The sequence below is a fragment of the Cariama cristata genome, unplaced genomic scaffold (genome assembly GCF_000690535.1).
Source record: "Cariama cristata isolate BGI_N322 unplaced genomic scaffold, ASM69053v1 scaffold4142, whole genome shotgun sequence".
Lineage (NCBI taxonomy): Eukaryota > Metazoa > Chordata > Aves > Cariamiformes > Cariamidae > Cariama > Cariama cristata.
This window is the reverse complement of record NW_009601936.1, coordinates 3,285-27,010: the sequence shown is the minus strand read 5'-3', so window position 1 is coordinate 27,010 and position 23,726 is coordinate 3,285. Positions and strand designations below refer to the sequence as shown.

General features: G+C 43.4%; 1 protein-coding gene across 1 annotated transcript in view; it reads left to right on the top strand.

The window, feature by feature from the left end:
• The window catches only part of TRAF3IP1 (TNF receptor-associated factor 3 interacting protein 1), a gene marked incomplete at its 5' end in the record, with an annotated part of 41,742 nt that extends 23,506 nt beyond the window's left edge, over positions 1-18,236 (top strand). The window contains 7 exons of the mRNA XM_009710627.1: positions 692-782; positions 1,544-1,627; positions 2,268-2,388; positions 2,540-2,576; positions 3,420-3,496; positions 14,097-14,320; positions 17,967-18,236. Coding sequence (XP_009708929.1) covers positions 692-782; positions 1,544-1,627; positions 2,268-2,388; positions 2,540-2,576; positions 3,420-3,496; positions 14,097-14,320; positions 17,967-18,132 — 800 coding nt within the window. The remainder of the gene's footprint in view (positions 1-691; positions 783-1,543; positions 1,628-2,267; positions 2,389-2,539; positions 2,577-3,419; positions 3,497-14,096; positions 14,321-17,966) is intronic.
• Positions 18,237-23,726: the final 5,490 nt, after the last annotated feature.

Here is a 23,726-nt window from a genome sequence, read left to right as displayed (position 1 = left end):
GGTTAAACTGGTTCTGTCCAATTTAAATTTAAATTTGCAATTTAAATTGCAAATGGGGTCAACCCTATGGAGAGCGTAGATATGGTGGGATTACAGAAGAAGCCCTCATCCTCGAATCATAGAAGCCTTGATGTTGAAAGGGATGGACAGGTGGAGGTCAGCCAGTCCAACCCCCTGCTCAAATCTGGGTCAACTAAGAATACCAGTAGAGGAAAATAAGAAGTTAAGGTAAACAAAAGAAAGGTTTAAAAAAAACCCAACATGGAGAATATAGGGGTTTTTTAATACGGTTTTTTCTCTTATGATTTTGTATAATGAGCAGCTTGAAATATTGCGAATGTTACCGTGCAACTATGGAAGAATTGAGTGAGGTGATGTCATTTTCACAGAGAAGGGAATTTCACAATATTAAGAAACAAATAAAAAATAAAGACGTTTTAAATGTTTTTTCGGTGGCCCTTTTGAATTGTGAATGCTCCGAGATGTTTAAAAACTGGCAGTTCACAAGATATCTAACTTTTATATAAGCTTATAGGATTTTATTTCTAATTTTAAAAGTTTGTCATGTGATGTCTTTCAGCTGCATACATTCAAGCATAGCGCTGATAAGATTCAAAATACTGTCGTAAGAAAAGTCAGAGTTGCCTTGCCAGCTAAGCCAAAATTGTATGCTTGTGTTGTTCAATAGAAGAAGAAGCAGCGGAGAACGTGGCTCCTGAAAAGCCTGCGCTATCTGAAAATGGTGAAGTACCTAATGATCTTCCACCTCAGCCTATCCAAAGGTTTGTTCCTATCCTTTATTCTGTTTGAATCAAACGATGATGTGTCTGGAGGTCATACAGTCAGTCCGTTTGAAAACAGCAAGGAAACTCAGAGCAGTACGTCTCTGCTAGTGGTACCAAATAATAAATATTATCCCACGTGTGGTTTCCCTTTATTTGCTTTCATTAACTTCTATAAAGAAAACTTTAACGTTGTGAAGTGTTTCAGACTTATTTTCTTAATCCATAAAGTGCTTCGATGTAATGTTATTAAAATATGAGGGACGTGTGGAGAGTCTAATGAGAAGAACATTGTGTTACATACGTGCATTTCGTAAGTACGATGTTACGGATAAGGTGAACTTGCCTTTTAAATCCCAGTTTACTTTTTCTTTGCCCAGGGAAGGCTTGTGTAATTATATCACTTGTGAAAAGAATTTTTTTCCCTTTACATTGCGGTGTATATTGTTAATGCAAAATTAGTCATTAATGGTAAATAACTGTTCTGTATCGAGGTTATTTTTTTAGCGAGACAAATCGAGAAGTGGCTTTACGTGGAATCGTAGGGGTTTTTTTGGTTTAGGACACATTTTCTAGATTTTCCTAGACTCCTACTAGGATAGCAAATGTTGCGATACCAGATTGTATATTGGGGATGTTTCCAGTGTTGTTCGGCATTGACTGATTTACTCGGCTCACGTGTGCATACATGGCTGTTCCTTTGGAGGACATGTGAGGCTTCCTTTTATAGTATAAATGAAAAAACGTCTTTGTTATTGCAGACGTATTCCCCGTCCTGGCAGTGCAAGACCAGCGCCGCCCCGAATAAAACGTCAAGAAAGCGCAGAGGTCTTACTTCCAGAAAGGTAAGGATGTGAGAGGTGCAGAGCAGATGTTTCTAACTCTTGTGCCACGCTGTTCTCAGTTCTTCTGTGCCTCACCTGCCACTGAACGGCTTTAAGATGGATCACCTCCCTGCTCCTTGTTTCAGACTGGAAAATTCAAGCCTGCTTTATTTGTTTTATCGTTTCTGCAAACCCAGTGCATTATTTAAAAGTTAGGGTGGGTAGTCACATCTGGAAGTTCAAAAATATGATTTAATTTTTTTGCCTTTGGGAACTCTGAAACCGATAACCCTAGAACGTGAATCGAAACTACCACTAGAAGAGATCTGTAGGACACACAGAGAATAGCCTATGTTCAAAAAAGGCTGAAACAGCTATTTGAAACTACGGACAAAATGGCTTACTTGGTGTCTGATAAGTGCCAGTCACTGAAGTAGTGTGTTTAGAAGGAAAAATAGTACGTCCTTTTGCGAGAGAAGGATGGCTAACTGTTTTCAGAGTTGGGCAGTGAATGAAAACGGCAGAATTTGATGTGCTTTTAGTTGGTGCTGCTTTATGTTATGGGAAGAAGGGAGGGTACTGCTGTCTCTTCTGTTCTGGGTACCTTTTAATAGGTCTGGACAGATTTAATAAGTTTTCATTTTCATTGTGTCTCTTACAGGAGTGGTAGCGGTAAAACAGTCTCAAACGTGATCAGAGACCAGCAGATTTCTGATGATGACGATGATGAATTTGTGGTGGAGGCAGCACTGCCGCTGCCAGCAATGCCAGATATGGAAATGGTCTGTTCATGTTGCAACTTTTAGAACCTTTTCCCCTTACTTTGTTTGTAACTTACTTGTTTAAGTAGCTTCTAGCTGAATATTTTTGAGTAGTTGTATATTATAGCAATGCTAACTTTTGGCAACTAAAGCTGTCTTCCTGCATGTGTAGGAGCCAGAAGTGGAGCAGATTGAGGATCAAAAGCATGGTATGTTTGCTTTTACATGTATTTTTATATATATATATAGAACAAAACCACGGGTTTAAACCAAATGCTGAACACTTAAAATGCTGAATAAAGCAGCAAAAAAACTCCTGAGGGTAGGAGCTTGCGACTTTTGCAAGAAAACCAGAAATTATTTACCAAATGCAGTCTTGTTTACTTGTGCAGCTGGATTTGTAACTGATGTTAAGTACAGATTTTCTATACATCTTTAATGTCAGCAGGATTTAAAATTCTGCATAAAACTCATAAATTAATGTTTCTTACAGTGTCAGGTACAGCTTTTCAGCTCTGAGATATGAGATGCGATCGGCTGTGCAAGGCAAGTTATAGAAAAGATTTTAGAAAAATTGATGGACCGGTTCTTGACGACATTTATGCTTACTCCTGGCCTCAGATCTCTGATTCAGGGGCTTCCGTTATGGTTACATTGGATGTGATTTAGGCAGACAGACTTATTTGCATCCAAAAATTCCTCACAAAGGAACATCTATCTATATACTTATCGTGCAGTTCGGGAATTCTTCCAAAAGAAGGGTGCAAAGGAAAAGCTTTGGTGTTAATACAGCTCAAGGACCTGGTTCTGTACCAAGAGTCATTCAGTAAATGATACTGATGATACAGTTTGATTTAGAGGACACTGGAGAAAATAGATCAAATAACAAATACCTTGTATCTCAGTAATGAAAATACGTAATAGAATGGTGTTCATGTTGCCCTAAAAATTGTTTATGTTTTAAAAAAAAATTAAGCCGTTGGTTTTGATTTTATTATCTGAATATTTAAAACAACAGTTTAGTGCTGAGAAATACACTCTTTTTTCAACAGGTGGGCTTGTAAAAAGAATCCTAGAAACAAAGAAAGATTACGAGGCATCACAGAAATCATCAACGACGACAGAGAGGGTAAGATGGTAATGGCCTTCAAAGAACTCTGGATATTAAATATTGTAATCGTGACCTTTTTCTCTGCCTTAAATGTGTTTTTTCCATTTATGATCAAGCTTTCCTCCTTGATGCGTTACGCTGCTGCTTTTCTCCATTAGTCTGTCAGATGTTGTTACCTTCTCTGTGTAGTGCTCTCTGTTTCTCACCTTTCATTTTTGTGGTTCGGGGTTTTTTTTCAATATTTCAGTACAATTTTTCAGGGAGCCTTCTGTAGCCTATTCTTTTGTTTTCCAGAACAAAATCTGCTGATTTCAGCCTTGCCCTAGATGTAGTAGAACACGCTGTGCATTTGTACAGCTGCACCATTATTGTTTCAATTTTATTTGTCTTCTGGGCATTTGAAGAGCAGTATCCTATTGCCCAGCAATCATTATCATTGTCTAAAAAAAAAAAAAAATCTCTGGTGCAGTTAACCATATAAAGTATTTTTGTTTCACCAAATGTTTCCCTAGTAATATCCTAGCGCACGCCAGCATTCAGGTCTGAATCTGTGAAGTGATTTTATTTGATTTTTTTTTTTTTTTTTTCCTCCCACAATCAGTAGTTGGGAAAGGGAAAGTAGTTTTTGGTTTTGCTGGGGTTTTTTTTTGTTGTTTTTTTGTTTTGATCACTTATAAAGGGTCTAGAAAGGGTCTGGCAGTGATCACAAACCGAAAGGAAAAGGTTGGACCCCCCTGATTTAAGTGTCTTCCTGTCATGACCGGAGAGCTCTTGCTTTTTCAGCCTTGCATGTTACGAGAAACAAAAGGCAGAGCATTTAGATGGACTTTTCTGATCTGTTGGCCCTTTGGAAAGTTTCTAAATCACTAAGCTAGTTTGATGTGCTGGTGAGGGGGCACTGAGGAATGCATTGCAGAGTGCTGTTATAAAAATACAGTCAGGAACGTAATGTTTTGGAAAGGCAAGTGTTTTCGTGAACTCTTAAATCTTCAGTTCCAATGACATCTTCTCTTTTTTTTTTTTTTTAATGTTAATTCAGTATTGTAGGTTTTGACTACCTATATTCTTTTTCAGGAGTGGTCTATAGTTTGGCATACTGTTTTAAGATGCTGCAACTCGGACCTCAAGAGTCCAGCTTTTCACAGCACATCAAGGTCTTTCAAATAGCTGTCTGAAATTCGTAGTGACTTTTGAAGCCTTGACCCCTTGACTGCCTCTTTTGGCTTTATTAGCTATAGTAATTTGGCAATGAGTAATGATACTGTGATAGGTTATGAGCAAAGTGTATAGCAGAACAAAAAATCTCCCGGAGGGACTAAAACCATGATAGACAGTAGACTGTTTTAAAAACCTGGTCTTATCTAGAACTTGTATGACTTTTGTATGACTTTTATAATCACCTCTACAATCTGCAGGAAAAGTGACAGAGTGTTAACTTTTAGAATCGGAATTTTGGGAGGGTAAAATCAACAATTCTTTCCTCTTAGAAAGAGATACTCCCATATGCTTTCACGTTTAGTGGTAATGGATTATGCTGCTGCACAGACCAGCCTTTTCATTTCTTCCCCAGCAAGCTGAGAAAGTTGGGATGGCAGATCAGACTCTTAGGGGAGTATCTTCCTCTCTGAAATTTGGGACTGTCTGAGATCCAGGTATGTTTGCCTGGAAGAAAATTCCTTTCACATATTGCAAGGGCTGAGGTTAATGAAGAAGATGAATCCTCCTTAAAACAGGAAAACACCTTTAGTTTCCTGCTCATAATCCATTAGGAATAGTTACAGCTTTATCCAGCTTGGGGAATTACATACCGCTTACTATAAACGCGCGGCTTGTAGTGTCTGTGTACTGAAACACCGTTGGCTATTTCTAATGAAGATATCTGATGCGCAAATTTGCCGGCTTGAGTAAGTTCTGTCTTTCATATAACTGTTCAGCGAAAAGAAGGGTTAAAAGTTGATATCAGTCTGTTTATGCGGTAGCTCTAAAGCTCCTTACTGGAATTGGTGTTGAGCTGGCACTTGGGAGAACAAGAGGTCGGGCTGTTCCCGTTCCTGGGTTTATAACTAGGTGGTGCTGTTGAATCGTTAGTCTGGAGACTAAGTTTGGGGACGCTGTTAGTAGTTCATTTAATAATGTCTTCTGCCAGTAAATAACTGCACTGTAGGCTGCACTGTTTGGTGTTGAGTCCTGTCAGCTTAAGCACTGGACACGGAAAGGGATAATTGGGGAGGGTTTACAAATTCGCACGGATTTCATGCTCTGGAAGCTTCCTCTGGTGTTTGTGCTAAATTTTCTTTTTTTTTTTTTTCTGAATAAGAGTAACTAACTAAAACAATTCCCTTTTAACCCCTTAGATTTTTTTAAATGCACGTGGACAATTGTGTCCTCCTACAATAACCATTGAGTGCCGTTGCCCGTTTTCGATCCCTAAAACATTCATTCAGTCCTTGTTTGTCTTTTGTTGCATCTTTTGAAGCACTGATCTGTGTTAGCGGCACTGATAATAGACAACTAATTCTGGAAAAAAACATGCTGACTTCCTAGTCCATCACGTGAAAACTTGCATACAACGCTAAGCTCCTGGAATATCATCTGATCTCATATCCAAGCAGCTGGCTGCTACTGCAGTAGGTTTCTTTGCTGCTACTGCTTTTCAAATTATGTTGTTGAAGGCGTTGCGATCCAGAAAGAAGCGTAGTTTTCCTGACAGCAGAGGGAAAAAAAAAATCAATGGAAAAGATGATTCCAAATGCTTGGTGTTAGTGACTGGGACTTGACGGATGTAGTTCAGAAAACATGAGCTGGAGACGTTACTGAATCCTGGGAATTTATTTTAGAGGATGGAGACGCTGTGATGCAGGAGACAGTGAAAGTAAAAAATACATTTCCAACGTGGCGTTGCCTCTGGGAATATTTCAGGGATGAGATACACAGAGGGTAGCAGGTAGAGGTGTGCTCATGTCGGCCGAGTATCACGAGCTTGTTTCACCTCTGCGGGATGTTCCTAACATCCCGCAAGATTTTTTTTTCTTGCGAGACTAGACCGGCAGTTTTGGGAGGACTAGTTACTGGTCTGTGGAATCTCTTTGGAGAGACGCAGCAAAAGTAATTAAAAAAGAAGGAAGAGTTTCAAGTGGTTTATTCCTGCCAAGTGGTCTAGGCAGGCGGGTGGAACCACGTCGTGTTATGGTGATGGGACCGCGAGAATGGGTCAGTGAACCCTGGCCAGTGTGCTGTGTTCAAATGGCCCTAGGTTTTGTGCCAGGTCTAACTCTGCAGTCTGCTGGGAAGCAGTATCAGTCTGGGATTTGACCATTTCTCTCTAGCCTGTCAGCTCTTTTATTTAATTTGTTTTCCATCAAACTCTCCAGAAGAAATATCTCCTGCATCAGTATGCAACTGTATTCCAAAACATATTATGCATTGGAGAGTAAAACGTAATTGTACTTCTGTATTTTGGAGTAAGGTAACCAAAAGTCCAGTGAAAATTTGAAAGAATAGTTGCTTTGGGAAATCACGTCTGATGCAATGACGGTTATCCTTGTGTCTGTCAGTAAGAATGTTCCTCTTCCCTCGTTTTGTTAAACTATTCAATACAGACAAAATAAATGAAATGTTTTCCAGTTATATTCATTAGTCTTTAAAGCCTTGTTCTTCTGCCAGTTGGGAAAATGAAGGGAGAAAAAAAACCTGTTTCTAGTCCCGAGTGCTGGAACCTTTGGCTAATACTTCAGCAAAAAAATGATCATTGCCTGATTTATTGTGGATTAATCAACTAGAAATTAGGTGAAGTTGGTGAATTAGTACTTAATCCAAGTGTAACACTGGTGAGCTCTTGGGGAGGTTTCACACCTTTACTTCTAACTGCTGATTGCCGAGGAGCGTTTATTTGTGTTAAAAGCATTCCTCTGAAACCTTTTCTGTGCTGCGTTTCCCGAACGTGCATTTGCTGTTGAAGAAATTTTAATAAAGAAAAAAAGGAAAGAAGACTGGGACTTTCATCATCTAGGTTTTGCATGTGCAGAAACTTAAAATAATATACAAAATTTTCAGGTCAAACAACGAGGTCAGCCTGCAAATACACAAGATTTTTGCTGCCTTGATTAGCTGTGTTCAGCCTAACAAATTCCTAAAAAGACTTCCTAAATGTATTTGTTTAGAATCTAACCCTCTAATGTTAAACAGAGGAAGAAACAGATGTTACATTTTGTATTCCACTTCATTTATTTGATGTGTGGAGAATGTAGGCAGGTTATTAAATAGTTTAAGCAAGTGGGATCACAGATTTCCCATCTTTGCACTACCAAATACAGTTCACGGGCTTCAGAAAAGAAGCAGCTTTGAGGTTTCTGCGAGGAACAAGTGATACGAAATAGCTTAGCACCTGGATAATATTAACTTTAATTACAAATGTGATAAATGAAGTATGTACTTCTGAGCTTAGGACAAATACAATCATTGCTGATTCTGTTTGTTTAAAGTTCTTCAGGTCATGGGTTTTTACGTTAATCCATCACCTGCACGACATCGGGTGTCCCCTCCAGTCAATGCAATTAGGACCGTGTCATGTTAACCAGATGTATTCATATGTCCCACCATTTAAATTTTTTGAAGAGGCTCACCATTCAAGACCACAGCTTCTCAGCATCCTGCCAGCTTAACATGTCATAAGAAATGCTGACAGTAAAATTTAATAGGAGTTACCTGCAGAAGGGCTTTCATCTTTGTGTGACAACTCTGGTCATGCCGACGTGACGTTAACGCAGTGATCTGAATAATGCGGCAGTGAGAAATTTTTGGTGCAGGCATGCAAGTCCTCACAAGTAAGAACCATAGCCAGCAGTCTGGTTATGGACAAACACCACCAGAGCTTAAATTGAATTGAGGGTAGGCTCGAGTGTCCTTGTTACACCACTACCAACTCTCAGAAAAAAAACCTCTGTGCTCCCCAAGCAATCGTGTTACAAGCTGTGAACACAGGAACGGGATTTTTGTCTCTCTTTGTGATATTCCTGCTATCACGGCTCCTGCGCTGCCGCCTTTGCGCACAAAACCGCAAAACCTTCTCTCCTGTGGGTACAGTATAAATACAACAGGAGACGGCAGATGGATACGTTCGACAGAAAGGACATATAAAAATGCAGCGAGACGGCTGTGATTTCCATCACTGGGAGAGGACGCAGTGCATCGGCTGCGTAGCAGCGCTGTGTTGTAGGACACGGTACAGGTGACTTTCACGTATTTCAAGAAGCTTTATCAGTGGATTTGGCTGGGGCGTAGACTGGTGTGAAAGCAGTTGTTTAACACATGGAACAGGTTTATTGGAAATTCTTTTTGAACAGGAAAGAGGCTGCTTTTTCAAAAGAAGGAGGTCGTGGGTCCGGAGTTTCAGCAGTGTGAGCAGAAAAGGAAAGCTGGGCAGGACTGGTACCCAATATGCCGTTATGGCTGAATTAATACTATCTGCTATCGTTACTCATCTGCTGGGTATCAATACTCATCTGCTAGAGTTGCCTCTTGGCATGTGTGTGATCAGACTCATAGGATTCGGCTTAGCGTGCTGAATATCGCACCAAATACGCGAAGTTTTATGAACTGACTTCTCCCCAACACGGACTGAATGTGAAGTAAAGCAGACTGGCTCTGGGGGCTGAGGTGGGCTGTTTATGTACGGCTGAAAAGTCCAGCTCTTTTTAGAGGTATCAAATGTGAACTGGGGGGAAAACCCCCCCACCCCACCCCTCAAAAAAAAAAAAGAAAAAAGGAAAAATTTCTTTTTCTTTTGGTGCCTTCCAACTCAGAAGCAGGTCAGACAAACTGGTAAATCTAATGGTAAAGAACATTGTGTCTCCGATTCCTTGGCCTGTTACTGAACTCGGTACCTGGCAGAAGCAGAAAAAGCATCCTGTTCATTTGAAATGATTTAACATTTACTGTTTTTCCCTGTGTTTCTGTGAAAGAGTTTCTTATGGTGATCCCTAGTGGATAGTTACAATCTACTTAAAATGCAGACTCTGTAAAAACCAGGAAAAGAAAACACCCTTTATGATCAAAAAAATATTTTGTACAATAAAAAAACCCCACCTTGTTGGTTTGGCATTGAATGTATCAAAATTACTTGTCCAAAATGAAGTTTCTGTCCTGTCCTATAGAAAGAGGTAGGGGGGAAATGGTATAGCTCAATAAAACTATGATTACTCGGGTCTGTTTTCATAACGGGACATAATACAATAGTTAAAAGGGGCTGTAGAAACTATTAAGTGCTTGATGGATGTTTATTCTAATTTGATTCATGTTTAAAAACTGTTAATTAAAAAAATGGAAACAAAGGAGAAGCTGTATAAAAGGAAGCAAATACTGCTTCTAGAAATAAACTTTTCAAACTGGGGGGAAACAAAAATATCTTATCGCCTCTCTTGCTTAGTAGATGTCGGGCACTTCAAATGCCCTCAACAGCCCAGCTATCGGAAATGGATGTCTTGCGAACGATCCTTTTTTACCGAGCTGTGCGCACTGCAATATTTATACTAATTGTTTTAGCGGGGGTAAATTAAACACAAGTAAGTTCTGGTGGTTTCTGGAGCCCTGTTGATTATTTCCCTTTTATTGATGAAAAAGAAAATTCCTGCTTTTTAATTTCTCAGGTTCCTGCATCCGAGTCCACGTTGTGTTCTGCTCATGTTGAGGTAATGGGAAAGGCAGACTTTTTCCCCGGGAATCCAAAATAAACATTTATCTTGGTGCCTTATGAAAAACACGAAGGAAAGGAAGCGTGTTGGGCCTACAGAAGTGATACAGTCTTTTATATGGGGATAATTTATGGATTCTTGGGCTTTTGTGAAAGGAGAGTTCATTGAGGTGTATGGGCTAATTAAATAGATTGGAACAATTCTGATTCTGGCATTTTTTCTTAAAACTGAATATATCCTGTTACATGTTTGTGCAAAATGAGCAAAGGTGGCATTCAGGACTCTTACCACCCACGTTGCCTGTTGTAATAAACCATCTGCCATAATTCTTAGTGGTTTAAAAGAGTGTCCCACATAGATTTTAACCCGTAAGTGTAACTATGAAACTGAGAACAGACGGCGTGGCTTATTTCTCCCCCCTTAATTACTTACAATCGGCAATAGGTGGCAAAGCTTGAGTGTTCGCGGTGATAATTCTCTGTCCTGAGCTCGACTTTCTGTAGACTGCAGGAAATGTGATGTGGTATTCTTGGTAGTACAGGTATTAGTGAAAGGAAAGAAAGAATTGATAATTATTTTTTAACTTGTGTGTGGAGGGGCAACGGTGTGCCAGTTGGGCTACTGCATCTTCAGGTGTTGGGAATTTTTTTCTTGGGAGCTTGAAATTTAAGTGCTTCTCCTTTAGAGAGATACACTAAAAAACTGTTGCATGTTCTTACACCACTTTGATATCACATAGTATGTGTTTCCAAGACACGGGTTTTTTTAACAAGCCTATTGATGTACCTGTTTAAGTCCAAATAGTATTTAATAGATTTTTAGTGGTAGTAGCTTTCAGTACTTGAAATGAGTTTGGATGGGATAATATTTTGTCCTTTTTATGTCAGTTTTGAAGAACTGAACTACACAAAGAGTATGCTGGAGTTACAGGGCCACTAAAATTATTTTTGAATATTTGCCGATATGCTTCAAGGGCGTCTTCCTGATTCATAGAAAATATTCCACGGTGTTTTATTTCCACTAGAGCTTTTCAAGCAGCTGTGTATTTTAGCATGGAATATTTCAAACTGTTAGCTGGACCTGTGTTTTAAAGTATACAGTTCTGGTTTGCTTGTTTACTGAATTGTGGGATTTTCACTTCTTTTTTTATTCCTTATTTTTGTACCATACTTGCTGGTGTTGAGAAGCGTGGCTGCTTGGACTGCCAGGGAGGTCACGCTAGCGTTCCAAGAACGTAAAACATTGAACTCTGCGTTTGGAAAATAAAAATGGAGCATTCTTCAGGTTTTCACAGACCCAACTATATCCGCAGATAACAGACTGGCTGAGTCTTCTCGCTTCCGAGATAGCTGTATTTGAAACAAATTCCTTATCTCTTGGCTGCGGCTTCTTATAATGGATGACGGGGAGGAAAGTGGTAAGGGTTTGGTACGCTTAGGAGAAGAAAAAGAAATCAATGGGATTTCGGGATCTGATTCAGCTCTACTCTGCTGCTGAGCTGAAGGTGATTGTCTTTATGGGTAACTTCCCAATTACACGTGGAAAGTATGGTGCCGTGGATTAAGCCTTCCCTGTGGCTTTGGTGGAGCACATCATGTAGCAAGGACTAGGAAAACAGAGTTAGAATGGAGAGCAAGGGGTTTTGAAAGACTGTGAGAGTGCAGATCTGTTCATACATCTTTAGTAGCTGCAGCAAGGTGGTGGGGAAAAAAAATATTTCCAGGAGAGAAACTGTTGTCAACCTGAGATGTGTGCTGAGCCCTAGTAAATAAACGGCTGGGGTGCAGGACCCTCTCCTGTGATCTGTGCCTTCAGGGACACCCGGGCTAAAGCTCTCTTCTCTAGGGACCTGTGAGGTCAACAGGGAGAGATGCTGAACGACACGGATGGGAACACGGTTGGCCATTGAGCTTAGAGGTTGGCCAAGGAGGAGACCCAGGGGAGAAGGTCTGCTCAACGCTAAGCAGCTGTGCTCAGAACAGGGGTGCTCACCAGCTCTCGGGGGATGAAATGGATCAAGAAGCAGCGCTTTCATCTTTGCGTCGTAAAGGATAGCAAACACATGGATGGCCCCAGAAAGTATCTAAATAATGTCTTTTATGTAATGTAGTATAATGAAACACCTGCTTCTGTGAGAGAGGTATGGGTCGAGCAAGAAGGAATTAAGAAGAGTGTTATTTTTAACAGTTTAGCCAGCACTCATGAATTGGCTTAGGAAGCAAAGGTCACAAGTTCAGCAGCATTTGTCACTTCAGCCCGGTTCCTAATTAAACCACTTTAACATTATAAAATCGCGGTAAACTCAGAAGTCCCACAGTTTTCATGCACTGCGTGTGTGGTAAAACACAAGCATCAGATGTAAGTAAATCTCAGCCTTCAAATCTTTAGAAGTATTTTTCTAAAAAAAGAAATAAAATAATAAAGTGTATATACGTGTATATCTGAGTTCATCAGAAAGCCGAGGGCTGCTGAAATGTGTTTGGCAGTGGTCCCTGCTGCCTCCAAAGACAGCTGAACAAACAGCCCACAGCTCGCACAGGAAGACAGGCCAATTTGGGTAGGAGGGCAGGAGGGGACAGCGCGGTAGATTTGGTGTCCCAGCATGCGAGAGGAACACGCTGCCACCTCTTGTGTTTGTATAGCCGCTAGAACTGTGCTTAGGAATTGGGTGATCCTGTGGTTGGGGTGGTAGAGAAAGACCTTTCTAGTTTTCCGGCATACCTTAAATGACCAAAATGACTTTAAATAAACTTTACTTAAAGCTTTGTGTGTCTTAATGAAAAACTCGGTTTGGGAATTTGACCTGTAGGGCTCTTGGAAAGAAAGAAAAATTAGGTTGTTTTTTTCTTGATGGGGGAGAAAAAAAACCCAGCGGACTTTTCTTTAACGGCGATTGTTGTTGTCAAGGAAGGCTTTCCTGGAATAAGGTTATTACAGCATGTTAGTAACGTGGCATCACTTTGCTCTTTTGACGGCATCCTTTCGCTCTTCGTGACTTTGCTGCTTTAGCAAACGCTTTCTCTGTATTTGACTTGCAGTAAGCTAGGAGGCTTCAGGAGATTGACCGCAGAGACTCTGCTGGCTGCACATGAGGGAAGTGTGCACAAGACCAAATTATTTTTGAGTAGTGGAGTTTATTAAGGCCACATCTGCAGCCTGCATGATTTTACAACCACTGTTAACAGAAGTACAAGGCACGGAGTAACCGCCGTCTATTTTAGCCGTGCAGCGTGAAGTGCTATTATTAGGACCAGCATTGGGAGCTGGAAATCCAGATCCAGTGGAGAGAGAGAAGCATCTTGAAGGGACCGATGTAGAGAACTAGAAGGAGGCTGAGCCCTTCAGCATCCACTGTAGCTCCCAAGTAGCAGCAAAACACCGGGGCAAGCAGGTCCAATCATAGAATGGTTTGGGTTGGAAGGGACCTTAAAGATCATCTAGTTCCAACCCCCTTGGGCAGGGGCATCTTCCACCAGACCAGGTTGCTCAAAGCCATAGAAATTTCCCTTTCAATCCATAGAACTAGGTTGAAGTAAACCATGACTGAATGTGAAGGAGGTTTCCCCCACACTACACCCACTGCTTTGGGAACGATCATGTCGAGAATGAGAACATCGGTGGGATCATTTATGGGATCAAATACTCATTTTCCTTTTGTGCACTTGTGATCTGAAAAGCAGTTTAATATTGCTGATGCTATCGCACAGTTTTGTAGCAGTCCTCTGTAGCAGTGGTGTTCTACTCGTGTTCTGCTCATCTATTTCGAGACTATTACTTCACTTCTTCTCTTTCATTGCAGACCGTCATAAACATTTCTCCAGATACTTCACAGTTAGCAGTCTCCAAAACATCCTTCATTCAACACCTCATGTGCAACAACCTTTTTCCCTAGTTTTGATGCTTTGCTTCTTATTCATCCTTTCTATTAGGAGAAGCCCTTGGTGTCGGAAGCAGCTCGGAAGAAAGAGAGAGACTTGGTAGCCAAAGAAATTGAGAAGTTTCAGGTCTCTATTCAGACTCTGTGCCGGAGTGCCCTTACCCTTGGCAGGATCATGGATTACATTCAAGAAGACATGGATGCCATGAAGAACGAGTTGCAGATGTGGCGGCACGAGAACAGACAGCATGCAGAAGCTCTACAGAAAGAGCAAAGGTGAGTGTGGTCAGGGTAAGCTGATTTATCTCTCGAGACAGATTTCTGTTTTTAGGAGAGAGGAGAGTTTTACTCATTTTTTCAAAGCAAATTTGTCATCAGTCATTTTTGTGGTTTGGGGATATTTTTTTGGCAGCCTGAATTGGTTTTTGAAGTGTTAAAGTCTTAAGGTCCTTTCAGCTCAATTTCATATGGTTTACCTGACAGCAGAGATGCAAATGTTTGTGTGATATGAGAGGGCTTGATTTGTTTTCTCCTTCTCACAAATATATAAGGAGCAATGGAGGAAGAGCTTCGTAAGCAAAGTAGACTTTTAATCGAGACTGGGAGTGGATTCCTAAATCACAGCCTGCTCTCTTTGTGCCATTGAATTCAGCGTGTTCTGCAGTGGTGGTAAAAACAGTTGTTGTCTGTGCTAGGTTAAAAAACAACGTGGGAAAGCCAGGAGAGTGAAGGTGACGTGCAGAATAGAAACAAGGTCGTTGAGCCTAGAAACAGTTTCTTTGCCCTTACTTTTCTTATCAATGTGTCTTATGCTCCTTGAAAACAGAATGTCCCTTCCAGTTGTGTGTCCTCTGATCTTAAACATGAACTACATATCGATCTTCTTGGATTCACAATCAACCTAGATAGATTTGCTGCTCCCTGAATCGATGTGCTTCATTCACGCACATGAAGCAAGTATGGGTGGTATTCTTAGCTAAGTCCTATCTTGGTAGGTAGTAATGCGTTAAATTTTGGAAATTTACAGCTGCTGGCTTAGTCCACTGGCTGGGGTGGGAATTAGGGCTTTGGTTCACATGTAAAGTGTGATGATGTTAATTCCTTGCACTTACATAGCACCTTCTGTCCCAAAACCTTGACAGGCTTTAAAACTCTGGTTGGCCTCAGAATGCACCACCCCTGCAAAGAGAAGGGAAATGGTATTTGGCTTTATTTTCACAGAATCACAGAATCATCAGGGTTGGCAGGGACCTCTGGAGATCACCCAGTCCAACCCCCCTGCCAAAGCAGGGTCACCTACAGCAGGTTGCACAGGATCGCATCCAGGTGTGTTTTGAATATCTCCAGAGAAGGAGACTCCACAGCCTCTCTGGGCAGCCTGTGCCAGGGCTCGGCCACCCTCACAGTACAGAAGTTCTTCCTCATGTTCAGGTGGAACTTCCCAAGTTTCAGTCTGTGCCCGTTGCCCCTTAACCTGTCGCTGGGCACCACTGAAAAGAGTCTGGCCCCATCCTCTTGACACCCACCCTTAAGGTGTTTATAAGCATTGATGAGATCCCCTTTCAGCCTTCTCTTCTCCAGGCTGAACAGACCCAGCTCCCTCAGCCTTTCCTCACAAGGGAGATGCTCCAGTGCCCTCATCATCTTCGTTGCCCTCCACTGGACTCTCTCCAGTAGTTCCTTGTCTTTTTTGAACTGAGGAGCCCAGAACTGGACACAGCACTCCAGATGTGACCTCACCAGGGCAGAGCAGAGGGGGAGGACAACCTCCCTCGACCTGCTGGCCACACTGTTCCTCATGCACCCCAAGGTACCCTTGGCATTCTTAGCCACGAGGGCACATTGCTGGCTTATGGGCAATTTCTTGTCCTCCAGGACTCCCAGGCCCTTCTCTGCCAAGCTGCTCTCCAGCAGGTCAACCCTCAGCCTGTACCAGTGCATGGGGTTATTCTTCCCGAGGTGCAGGACCCTACACTTGCCCTTGTTGAACTTCATCAGGTTCCTCTCCACCCAGCTCTCCAGCCTGTCCAGGTCTCGCTGAACGGCAGCACAGCCGTTTGGTGTATCAGCCACTCCTCCCAGTTTGGTATCATCAGCGAACTTGCTGAGGGTACGCTCCGTCCCTTTATCCAGGGCGTTGATGAATAGATTAAACAAGTTGAATAGGTTAAAGATTTTAAAGTTGGAGAAACTGAGGCACTCGCTTTTGCACACCTAGTGACATGGAGCAAGTCTCAAGCCTTCCTCCAGGCACGTGCTTACTCAGTGGATCCACTCTGGCCTTGCCAAACAAGTCTTTTATCCTTCGACTGGTTTCCCAGCGCGGTCACCGTACATGCTTCGCTGGCTTCGTACGTCCCCTGAGTTCCCAGGCAAAGCATACCAAGGGCAAGACTGTCTCCTTGCCAGTGGTGCAGAAGGAGAGGGGGAAGAGGGAAGAAGGAACTGCTCGGCTGATTTGGTTTGCGGATTGACGTCAAACCAAGGTTTACGATGGCCCGCTGTTTCGTGCAAGACTGCAGGCAGGCCAGCATCCCCTCAGCAGAGCCACTTGGTTCCCTTTCAGGAGCCAAGACTGCCGTAGCGTATCCCTGCACTTCACAAGGTTTCGTACGAGATCCTAATCAGGTCGGTGTAGTGCTAAGGCATGTCCAATCCTTCAGGAAGGAATTACGGAGTATCAGACGTGATGAAGACAATGCTTCCCATATGTACTGGAATTTGGATGCGTGTCTTTGTTTTCTTTGCTTCTGTGAAAGACAATTGAAGGATCCCGTTGGGGAAACGTTAGTGCAGATTCTAGCGATGCTTTTTGTGATTTATGCTAATGTGGTAGAAAGGAGGGGAAAGCTAAATGATTTTGAGATGGGGACTTTAGCTAATGAGTCCTCAAAGTGACTGGGTAATTCGGAATGACAGCAGGCTGGTTTGGCCTGTCATTTCCCTGGCTGATCAGCGTTCCTGAAGATCAGCAAAGCGTTATGGAAGGGGGCACATTTATTTTAAAGCCAAACAGTCCCCTTTCACTTGAGATGCATCGGTGTGCTTGCGGTTTATTAGCATAGGATTTATTAAATTTCCTATTAGTGTGGGATTGCCTGCCCTTGTCAGCAGCCAGCGATGGGTGAATTTTCATATACCTTACCTCTTCTCAGATGTCTACCTGCTGCAGCTTGGTGCTGCTGGTGTCTTGCTGCTGGCTTGCTGGTTTATTGTAGGAAATAGCTGGTAGCAGGCCAGCAACCTCCACAAGCAGGTATATTTATCCCGCTCTGCCACGTGCTTCTCTCATTTAAGCTCTTGTGGTGAGGCCCAGAGGAACAACTGTTACTGTGTACCCAGGGGCTCCTGTAAAAGGTGGGTTTCCTTAAAATCACAGAATGGTTTGGGTTGGAAGGGATCTTGAAGATGATCTCGTTCCAACCCTCCCTGCCATGGGCAGGGACACCTTCCACCAGACCAGGTTGCTCAAAGCCTCATCCATCCTGACCTTGAACGCTTCCAGGGATGGGGCATCCACAGCTTCTCTGGTCCTGGTTGTGTTCTGTCCCCACAGAATCCAGTGCTGCTTCATCCCTGGGCCAGATGGTTGCAGCTTTTGTCTGGGTAAAATGAAAGACGTCCTTGATGTATGCGTAGTGCGGGGTGAAATAACTGCAAAGCAACCAGTTTGAGCCAAAAAAGCTAGATCAGCCAAGAAGTGACAGTTGAATTGTGGGTGATCTCTCTTGCACAATATTCTCCTCTGTTCATGTTAGCTTTGCCTTTGTGCTTCTTATTCTAAACTTTCTTTCAGGAAGGGTGGGCACAACTTAAAGTACTTTGCAGGCTTTCAGGTATTGAATGTACTTTCTTGGAGGCTTAAGGAACCTGAAGCAGCATAATGTTTCCAATAACATTACGCTCTTTGTGTCTCTTTCAGCATCACAGACAGTGCTGTAGAACCATTAAAAGCTGATCTGGCTGAACTGGAACAGTTGATTAAAGACCAGCAAGACAAGATCTGTGCTGTAAAAGCTAATATTTTAAAGAATGAAGAAAAAATCCGGAGGATGGTTCTTAGCATAAATCCCACTTCAAGGAGGTGAAGAAGAGGGAGGGGAGGGAAGGAAAAAAAAAAAAAAGCCTTTGGACTGACTGACATTCCTACCAAATAAAAATAAAATGGGAGAGAAAACTAAGATATGCCTTGTTTAGACTTCTGGTCCCTAAACATTTTATATCTAAAAAGTGTATAAAATCCCATTATGGCATTGCTCTTTAGATGTTGATATTGCCCAGGATAAAATGATATATTCCTTTGAATGTTCAAGTTGCAGAGCTATTAAAATAACTTGTTTGTTTAGATGTGAACTGTCGTTACTCGCTTACCAGGTCTTCACAGCCCTTTTTCCCCTCCCTGACCTGTTTGAGCACAGTTTCTGAGCCACTTCTCTCTACATCTCCTCCTCATTTCCACTGCGGTTAATTTGAACACACTGTCACGAAACATGGGTATTAGATAATTCTTTTGCTCCCTTAAAAAAAAGTGTTCCAAACTGTTGCAGGTCAGAAGGTTCCTGAATCCTGTTTGTTATTAACAGAGAAAATTGTCTACAAAACAATGCCACAAGATCAAGAAGTAAAGCCTTGTGTAACTTGCAGTTCTTTGCGCCGTTGCAGAGATGATGTCATGTTTTCAGAGTGATCAGGAATCTTACTGGGAACAACTGAAAATGCAATACGAGCATCACCATGTAAGGGAGCAGAAGTATTTTATCTGCACAGGTGTTAATTCCATTTTTATTGCATATGTTCATTTGGAAAGGATTAATTTAAGTACCTGTTTCCTCCCAAATGCGTGTTCCTGTAACTTTTGGTACGTGAATAATTCCACTGATTTTTTTAGTTAACTGCAGATGTCTGTACTGTTTTCCTAATGACCTCGAGTGTACTGCACGTTAGGGTCCAGCTTTACTTCTTCCTAAATCTGCAAAGCATATTAGCGTAGACACAACTAGATGACACTGCCCTGAGCACAGAAGGCTTTAGGTCCCCTGCAAGGCTGTTTTCTCAAGATTCTTGTAATGCATGAGCACATCTTCTCCTCCCATGTTGTTTGGATTCTGTATGAAGTGCTAGTGTCTTTTTTTTGGGTTTTTTTTTTTTTTTCCTTCTTTGATTGGTGTATCTGTGGTTTTTTTGTTTGGGTTTTTTGTTTGGTTGTTTGGGGTTTTGCGGTTGTGGCTTTTTGGTTTTGTTTTTTTTTTTTTTTTTTATTCTTATTATTTTCTTTTTCTGGTATCTGGATCTCGGAAATCCTACCAAACGGATCATCACCAAATAGCGTGAGTAATTTAGTAGGTTAAATACAGACATTTTGAGGGGCAGGATGCTTTGCTGCATGGGGTTTTGGTGGGGATAAAGAGGAAGCAGGGGACTTGTGAAAGAATAGGAGAAATATTCTGATCTGTTCTTAGCAGCATATGACAGTATGGTCTTTCCTTTTGAATTGTGACTTCGATTTTTTTATTTCAATACATGAACTTAAATGGTGAAGCAATATTGTGGGTCGGGTCCAGAGAGGCAGGACTCCTGCAGCGACCCAGCCCTACGTTGCCACCCTCTCCTACCATGCATTGCCTCTCACCCAGGGTTGGAGCTTGTCCACTGCATCCCGGCTCTCAGCACACGAAGGAAAAGACTTTCAGGATGTCCACCAGAATCCCCAGAGCCCAGAACTGATGGTGAAAGCCCGCGTGGTCAATATATAACTTTGGAGCAGGTTGGATGCTCCCTCCCTTCTCTCTTTAAATACTTGTGTCGAAAAATACAGGGTTAGGTCGGATTGCTCAGACCCCTGCTTAGACAGTGTTCGACCCCATGAGCCCCTGGTCCCTCGGTGCTGCTGTTGGCACTGCTGGAAGCCACCCTTTAAAAGCACAGGGAGATTTGTTCCCTTCACCAGACCCCCTCTCCTCATCTACTGCCTACTCTTCACATGGTGACGTGACCCATGCATTCATCTGTCCTTGCGTTAGGAGTGACTGTCCCCTGAGTCGGGCTGGAAAACCTAGGGCTCATACAAGCCTGGGGCTTGGAGGCGTTGATTTGGTTCCTAGGAGACCTTAGGGATGACTTCTGGCATCTTCATGCACCCATTTTCTTATGCTTTCTGCATTCTTAAACAAGAATCGGTTAGTGTTAGGGTTTAACAACATGTCTAACGTCTCCCGCAGTCTTAGGTGGCTCTCTGTCTAGGTTTGCTTTGTTTTCCAGTATGATGGGACAAAGCGAGTGTCTTGGAGCTGAGGCTTGGTTTAATTTGAAAGGCAGGTTCAGGATGCAGCGCCGAAAAAGGAAATAAAACAACTGCGCCTCACGAAGGGGAAAGGAGCCTCTCTGAAAATGGGTAGGGAAGAACGTCTGTGTGCGCACGTCTGCCTGCGTCTCTCTTGCACGCGACGCTTTGCCTGTGCCTTGGGCTTGTGTTTCAGCTTGTGGGTGGTTCATGAGCAAGGGAAACTTTGCTAGCGCGGTGGTTTGGGGTTTAAAACCCTTACATTGTCAGGTCCCTCTGGTGCTAATGGAGCCTGACAGTTCTGGGAAGCAGGACTTGTATTTCACGACGTGCCTGACATTCCTCTCTTGTGCAGGTCGGGAGGTGGCCGCCAGCCCCTCTGGGTTAGAGCTGGGGAATATTGAGAAATTGCTGAAAAGGTAGAGCTGTTGGCAGGATCCCGAAATGTAGTGGCGAACCAGCGAGGGACACCGGTGGGGTGGCAGGACCTCCCTAGGTCAGGAGGACTCAGGTCCAGGGGCAGAGGAGGCTGGAAGGGGATGGTGGGGTGAGCTCAGAGGTCTCCATCTGAGGACATCAGTGAGTGCTCTGGGTGTTGGAGACTGTTCCTTAGGGTGGGAATGGAAGAGGCTTAGTTCTTTGTTCAACAGTGCAGGGGAAAGGAAGGCTGAAGGGCTGAGGTGTGTGAAATGGGACTCGGACAGAGTTTAGGTACCAGAGGGTCCAACTGTGGTTGTGAGGGACCCCGTGCTCACCTGCGACCTCACACCTTGATTCCAGAGACACCAGTGCCAGGTGTCCTGAGTCCAAATGTGCTGGCCATCTAAGCTGCTTCTAGATTCGGCCCATTTCTTGAACGTTCTTCAATTCACCTCATTGTCAGGCTGAGCTCAAAAACAGGGCTCCCTAGAAAAGCCCATTTTTCTGCGTTGTGTAGCCTTGGGCAAGAAAGCTCGGGTACGGCTGTTTACTTTGCCAATGTCAGAAGTTGTGAGATTTGTCTCGCCCACCCGAGTTTGAGTCCTTCAGTCTCGGACCCTGCGCCTTAGCTACAAGATCAGGTGGCTCTTCCATCTCATGGAGGCTATCTGCCAGGGTTCCTTACCCATCACAAAGGTAGATGCTCTGGGGTAACAGGCTCCACACACCCCTTCTCCCCCAAATTTTCACTCCCCACTGGTACTTTCCAGATGAAGACAGCTTCTCTAATTCAACCAGCTTGCTTGGGGACAGAGCTCACTCTTGGTTTGGTCCTGATGGGACATGGTCCTGCTTGGAGGCACGTAGATGTGGAATTAACGATTTTGCATACAAGCAGCTGTTGCCAGAACTGGCGCGGCAGTTTTGTGTGTCAGCCTCAGAGGTAAATGCTGTGTGGGTTGTTTCTTCCCGAACCGTGGCTCCAGGCTGCCTGCTGACCTGGGAAGACAGTTCTACCACTGTTCATGTCTCATTATCCTCACCCAGCTTGGGCAAAAGGAACACCAACATCACTCTTTTTGCCTTGAAATCTGAAATTCCTGATCACGTGTGTGGAACCCAGGACATACCACCTCCACCCCAGCCGCGATGCACATGTCCTCGAGTCGGAGTCGGATCGGGGTTTCTCCATGCCATTGAGATGGTGCCTGATCTTGCTGTAGCTCCCTCTGGTCTGGCTCAGTAATACCAGGTTGCTGTGCTGCTGGGGATCTGAAGAGCGGATGGAAACTGCTTCTTGCTGTTTCCATGATGATGGAAACAAGATGGAAACTTCTGCTGGCTTAAGCCAGGAGGACTGAGAGAGGGAGACGTTGCTTCCTTCGTTGCCTGCCCTCACTTTCAGCTGGCTCCTCGCTGCAATTTGCTGTATTGGATTTCTTCCTTCGTGAAGCCAGAATAGTTCAGAGGCTTCGGAGACGGTCTCCTGCCTATTGGGTTACTTCCCATGAGCACATCTTGGAATGTAAAGGGGAAAATGCCACTTACTTTAAAATGCTTTAGTATTGCAAAGCTCTAGGTGTATTTCTGTGTCAGTAGAGAAAAGCCTGGCATTTGCAAGCCAGCCAGCCCCTACATGATTTAGAGGATGCAGCCTATCGAAAGCTAATTGAAACTGGGCTCTCAAACAACTTTGCTTTAAAAATTAAAAAACCCCGTGATTTTTAATTTTTTTTTTTTTTTTCCCCAAAGCACCTTGAATCCATCCACTGAGGAGGCAACGACTGCAGCCTGACATTGCAGAAGAGAAGGGCAGGACCATGGCTGCGTAAAACCCAGCAACTTCAGGGCTGCTTGGGTGTTTTGGGAGTTTTGGGGAATGCATCCTTCTCTGCCAGGAGAGTCCGAGGGGGTGGGCTAACACTGGGACCTTGCGTATTTTAGATGGCTGGACCCTATCTCGGCTGAATTTGCATTCTTCTCTCTTCCTGGAGTCTGAATGCACGTGTGGAGGTGAGTCAGTCTAGTACGTAGTACGTGTGATGGTCTCGGGAGCTGCCAGCGGTGGAGTGATCTTCGTCTATCGGAGAACCCCAGGCACGCCCCACGATGCCCTGGATAGGTGCCTGCACCACCGAGGCACACCTCTTCTAAAACACTTGCTGCCTTGTTTTGTGAAAAAATACGAAGAAATAATATTTCCCTTTGCCAGTGAGAAATTTAATTAGAAGGAATTAAAAAGTATAGTTTATAGTTTAATTTAATGTGATGAAAAAAGGATTAGCTCCCTCCCCTTCCCACCCAAATCCCAACCTGAGATGATGGCAGCCTGGCCTCGAATTGCATCCGACAGCCACAGAAGGGAAACGCTTACCAAGAAGAAAAGGGAGAGAAATTCCACTCCAGATTTACGACTTGCGAAGCAGAGGTTGCATGGGTTAGCCTTATTTTATGTCACGCTGGCTCCCACAGACTTGACTTTGTTGTGTGCCTGGGAATGGGCTGAAAACTGATTTTTTTTGGCTGCTTTTGCGGGTCACTTGTGTGCTCAGGTGCTACTTTGGGCCATTGAGGCTCTTGGTTGTGTGTACATGGCAAAGTGGGTGTTCAGACAGGAGGGGAGTGTGCAAGGTGGGCTTTTTCCCTCCCAGGTGGTTTCCCCTTTTTGGCATCTTTTTGGCTCATGACAGTGATGAGGGGCATCGGGCAGAAATGAATGGGAGGGGTCTGGTCTCCGGGACACTATCATCATAGGGTTTACCCCCCTGCCATGATCAAGCCAGTTGGGTGGCAAGTTCTGGTGCTCAGGAGAAATGTTCTGCTTGGTGGTCCCTGCTCCAGCCCTTCTCTATCATAGACTTTCTAAAGCAAACATCTGCTGATGAGGGGAAGGACTGAGATGGTGTTCAGTTTTGGGCCCCTCACTACAAGAAGGACATGGAGCTGCTGGAGCGTGTCCAGAGAAGAGTGACAAAGCTGGTA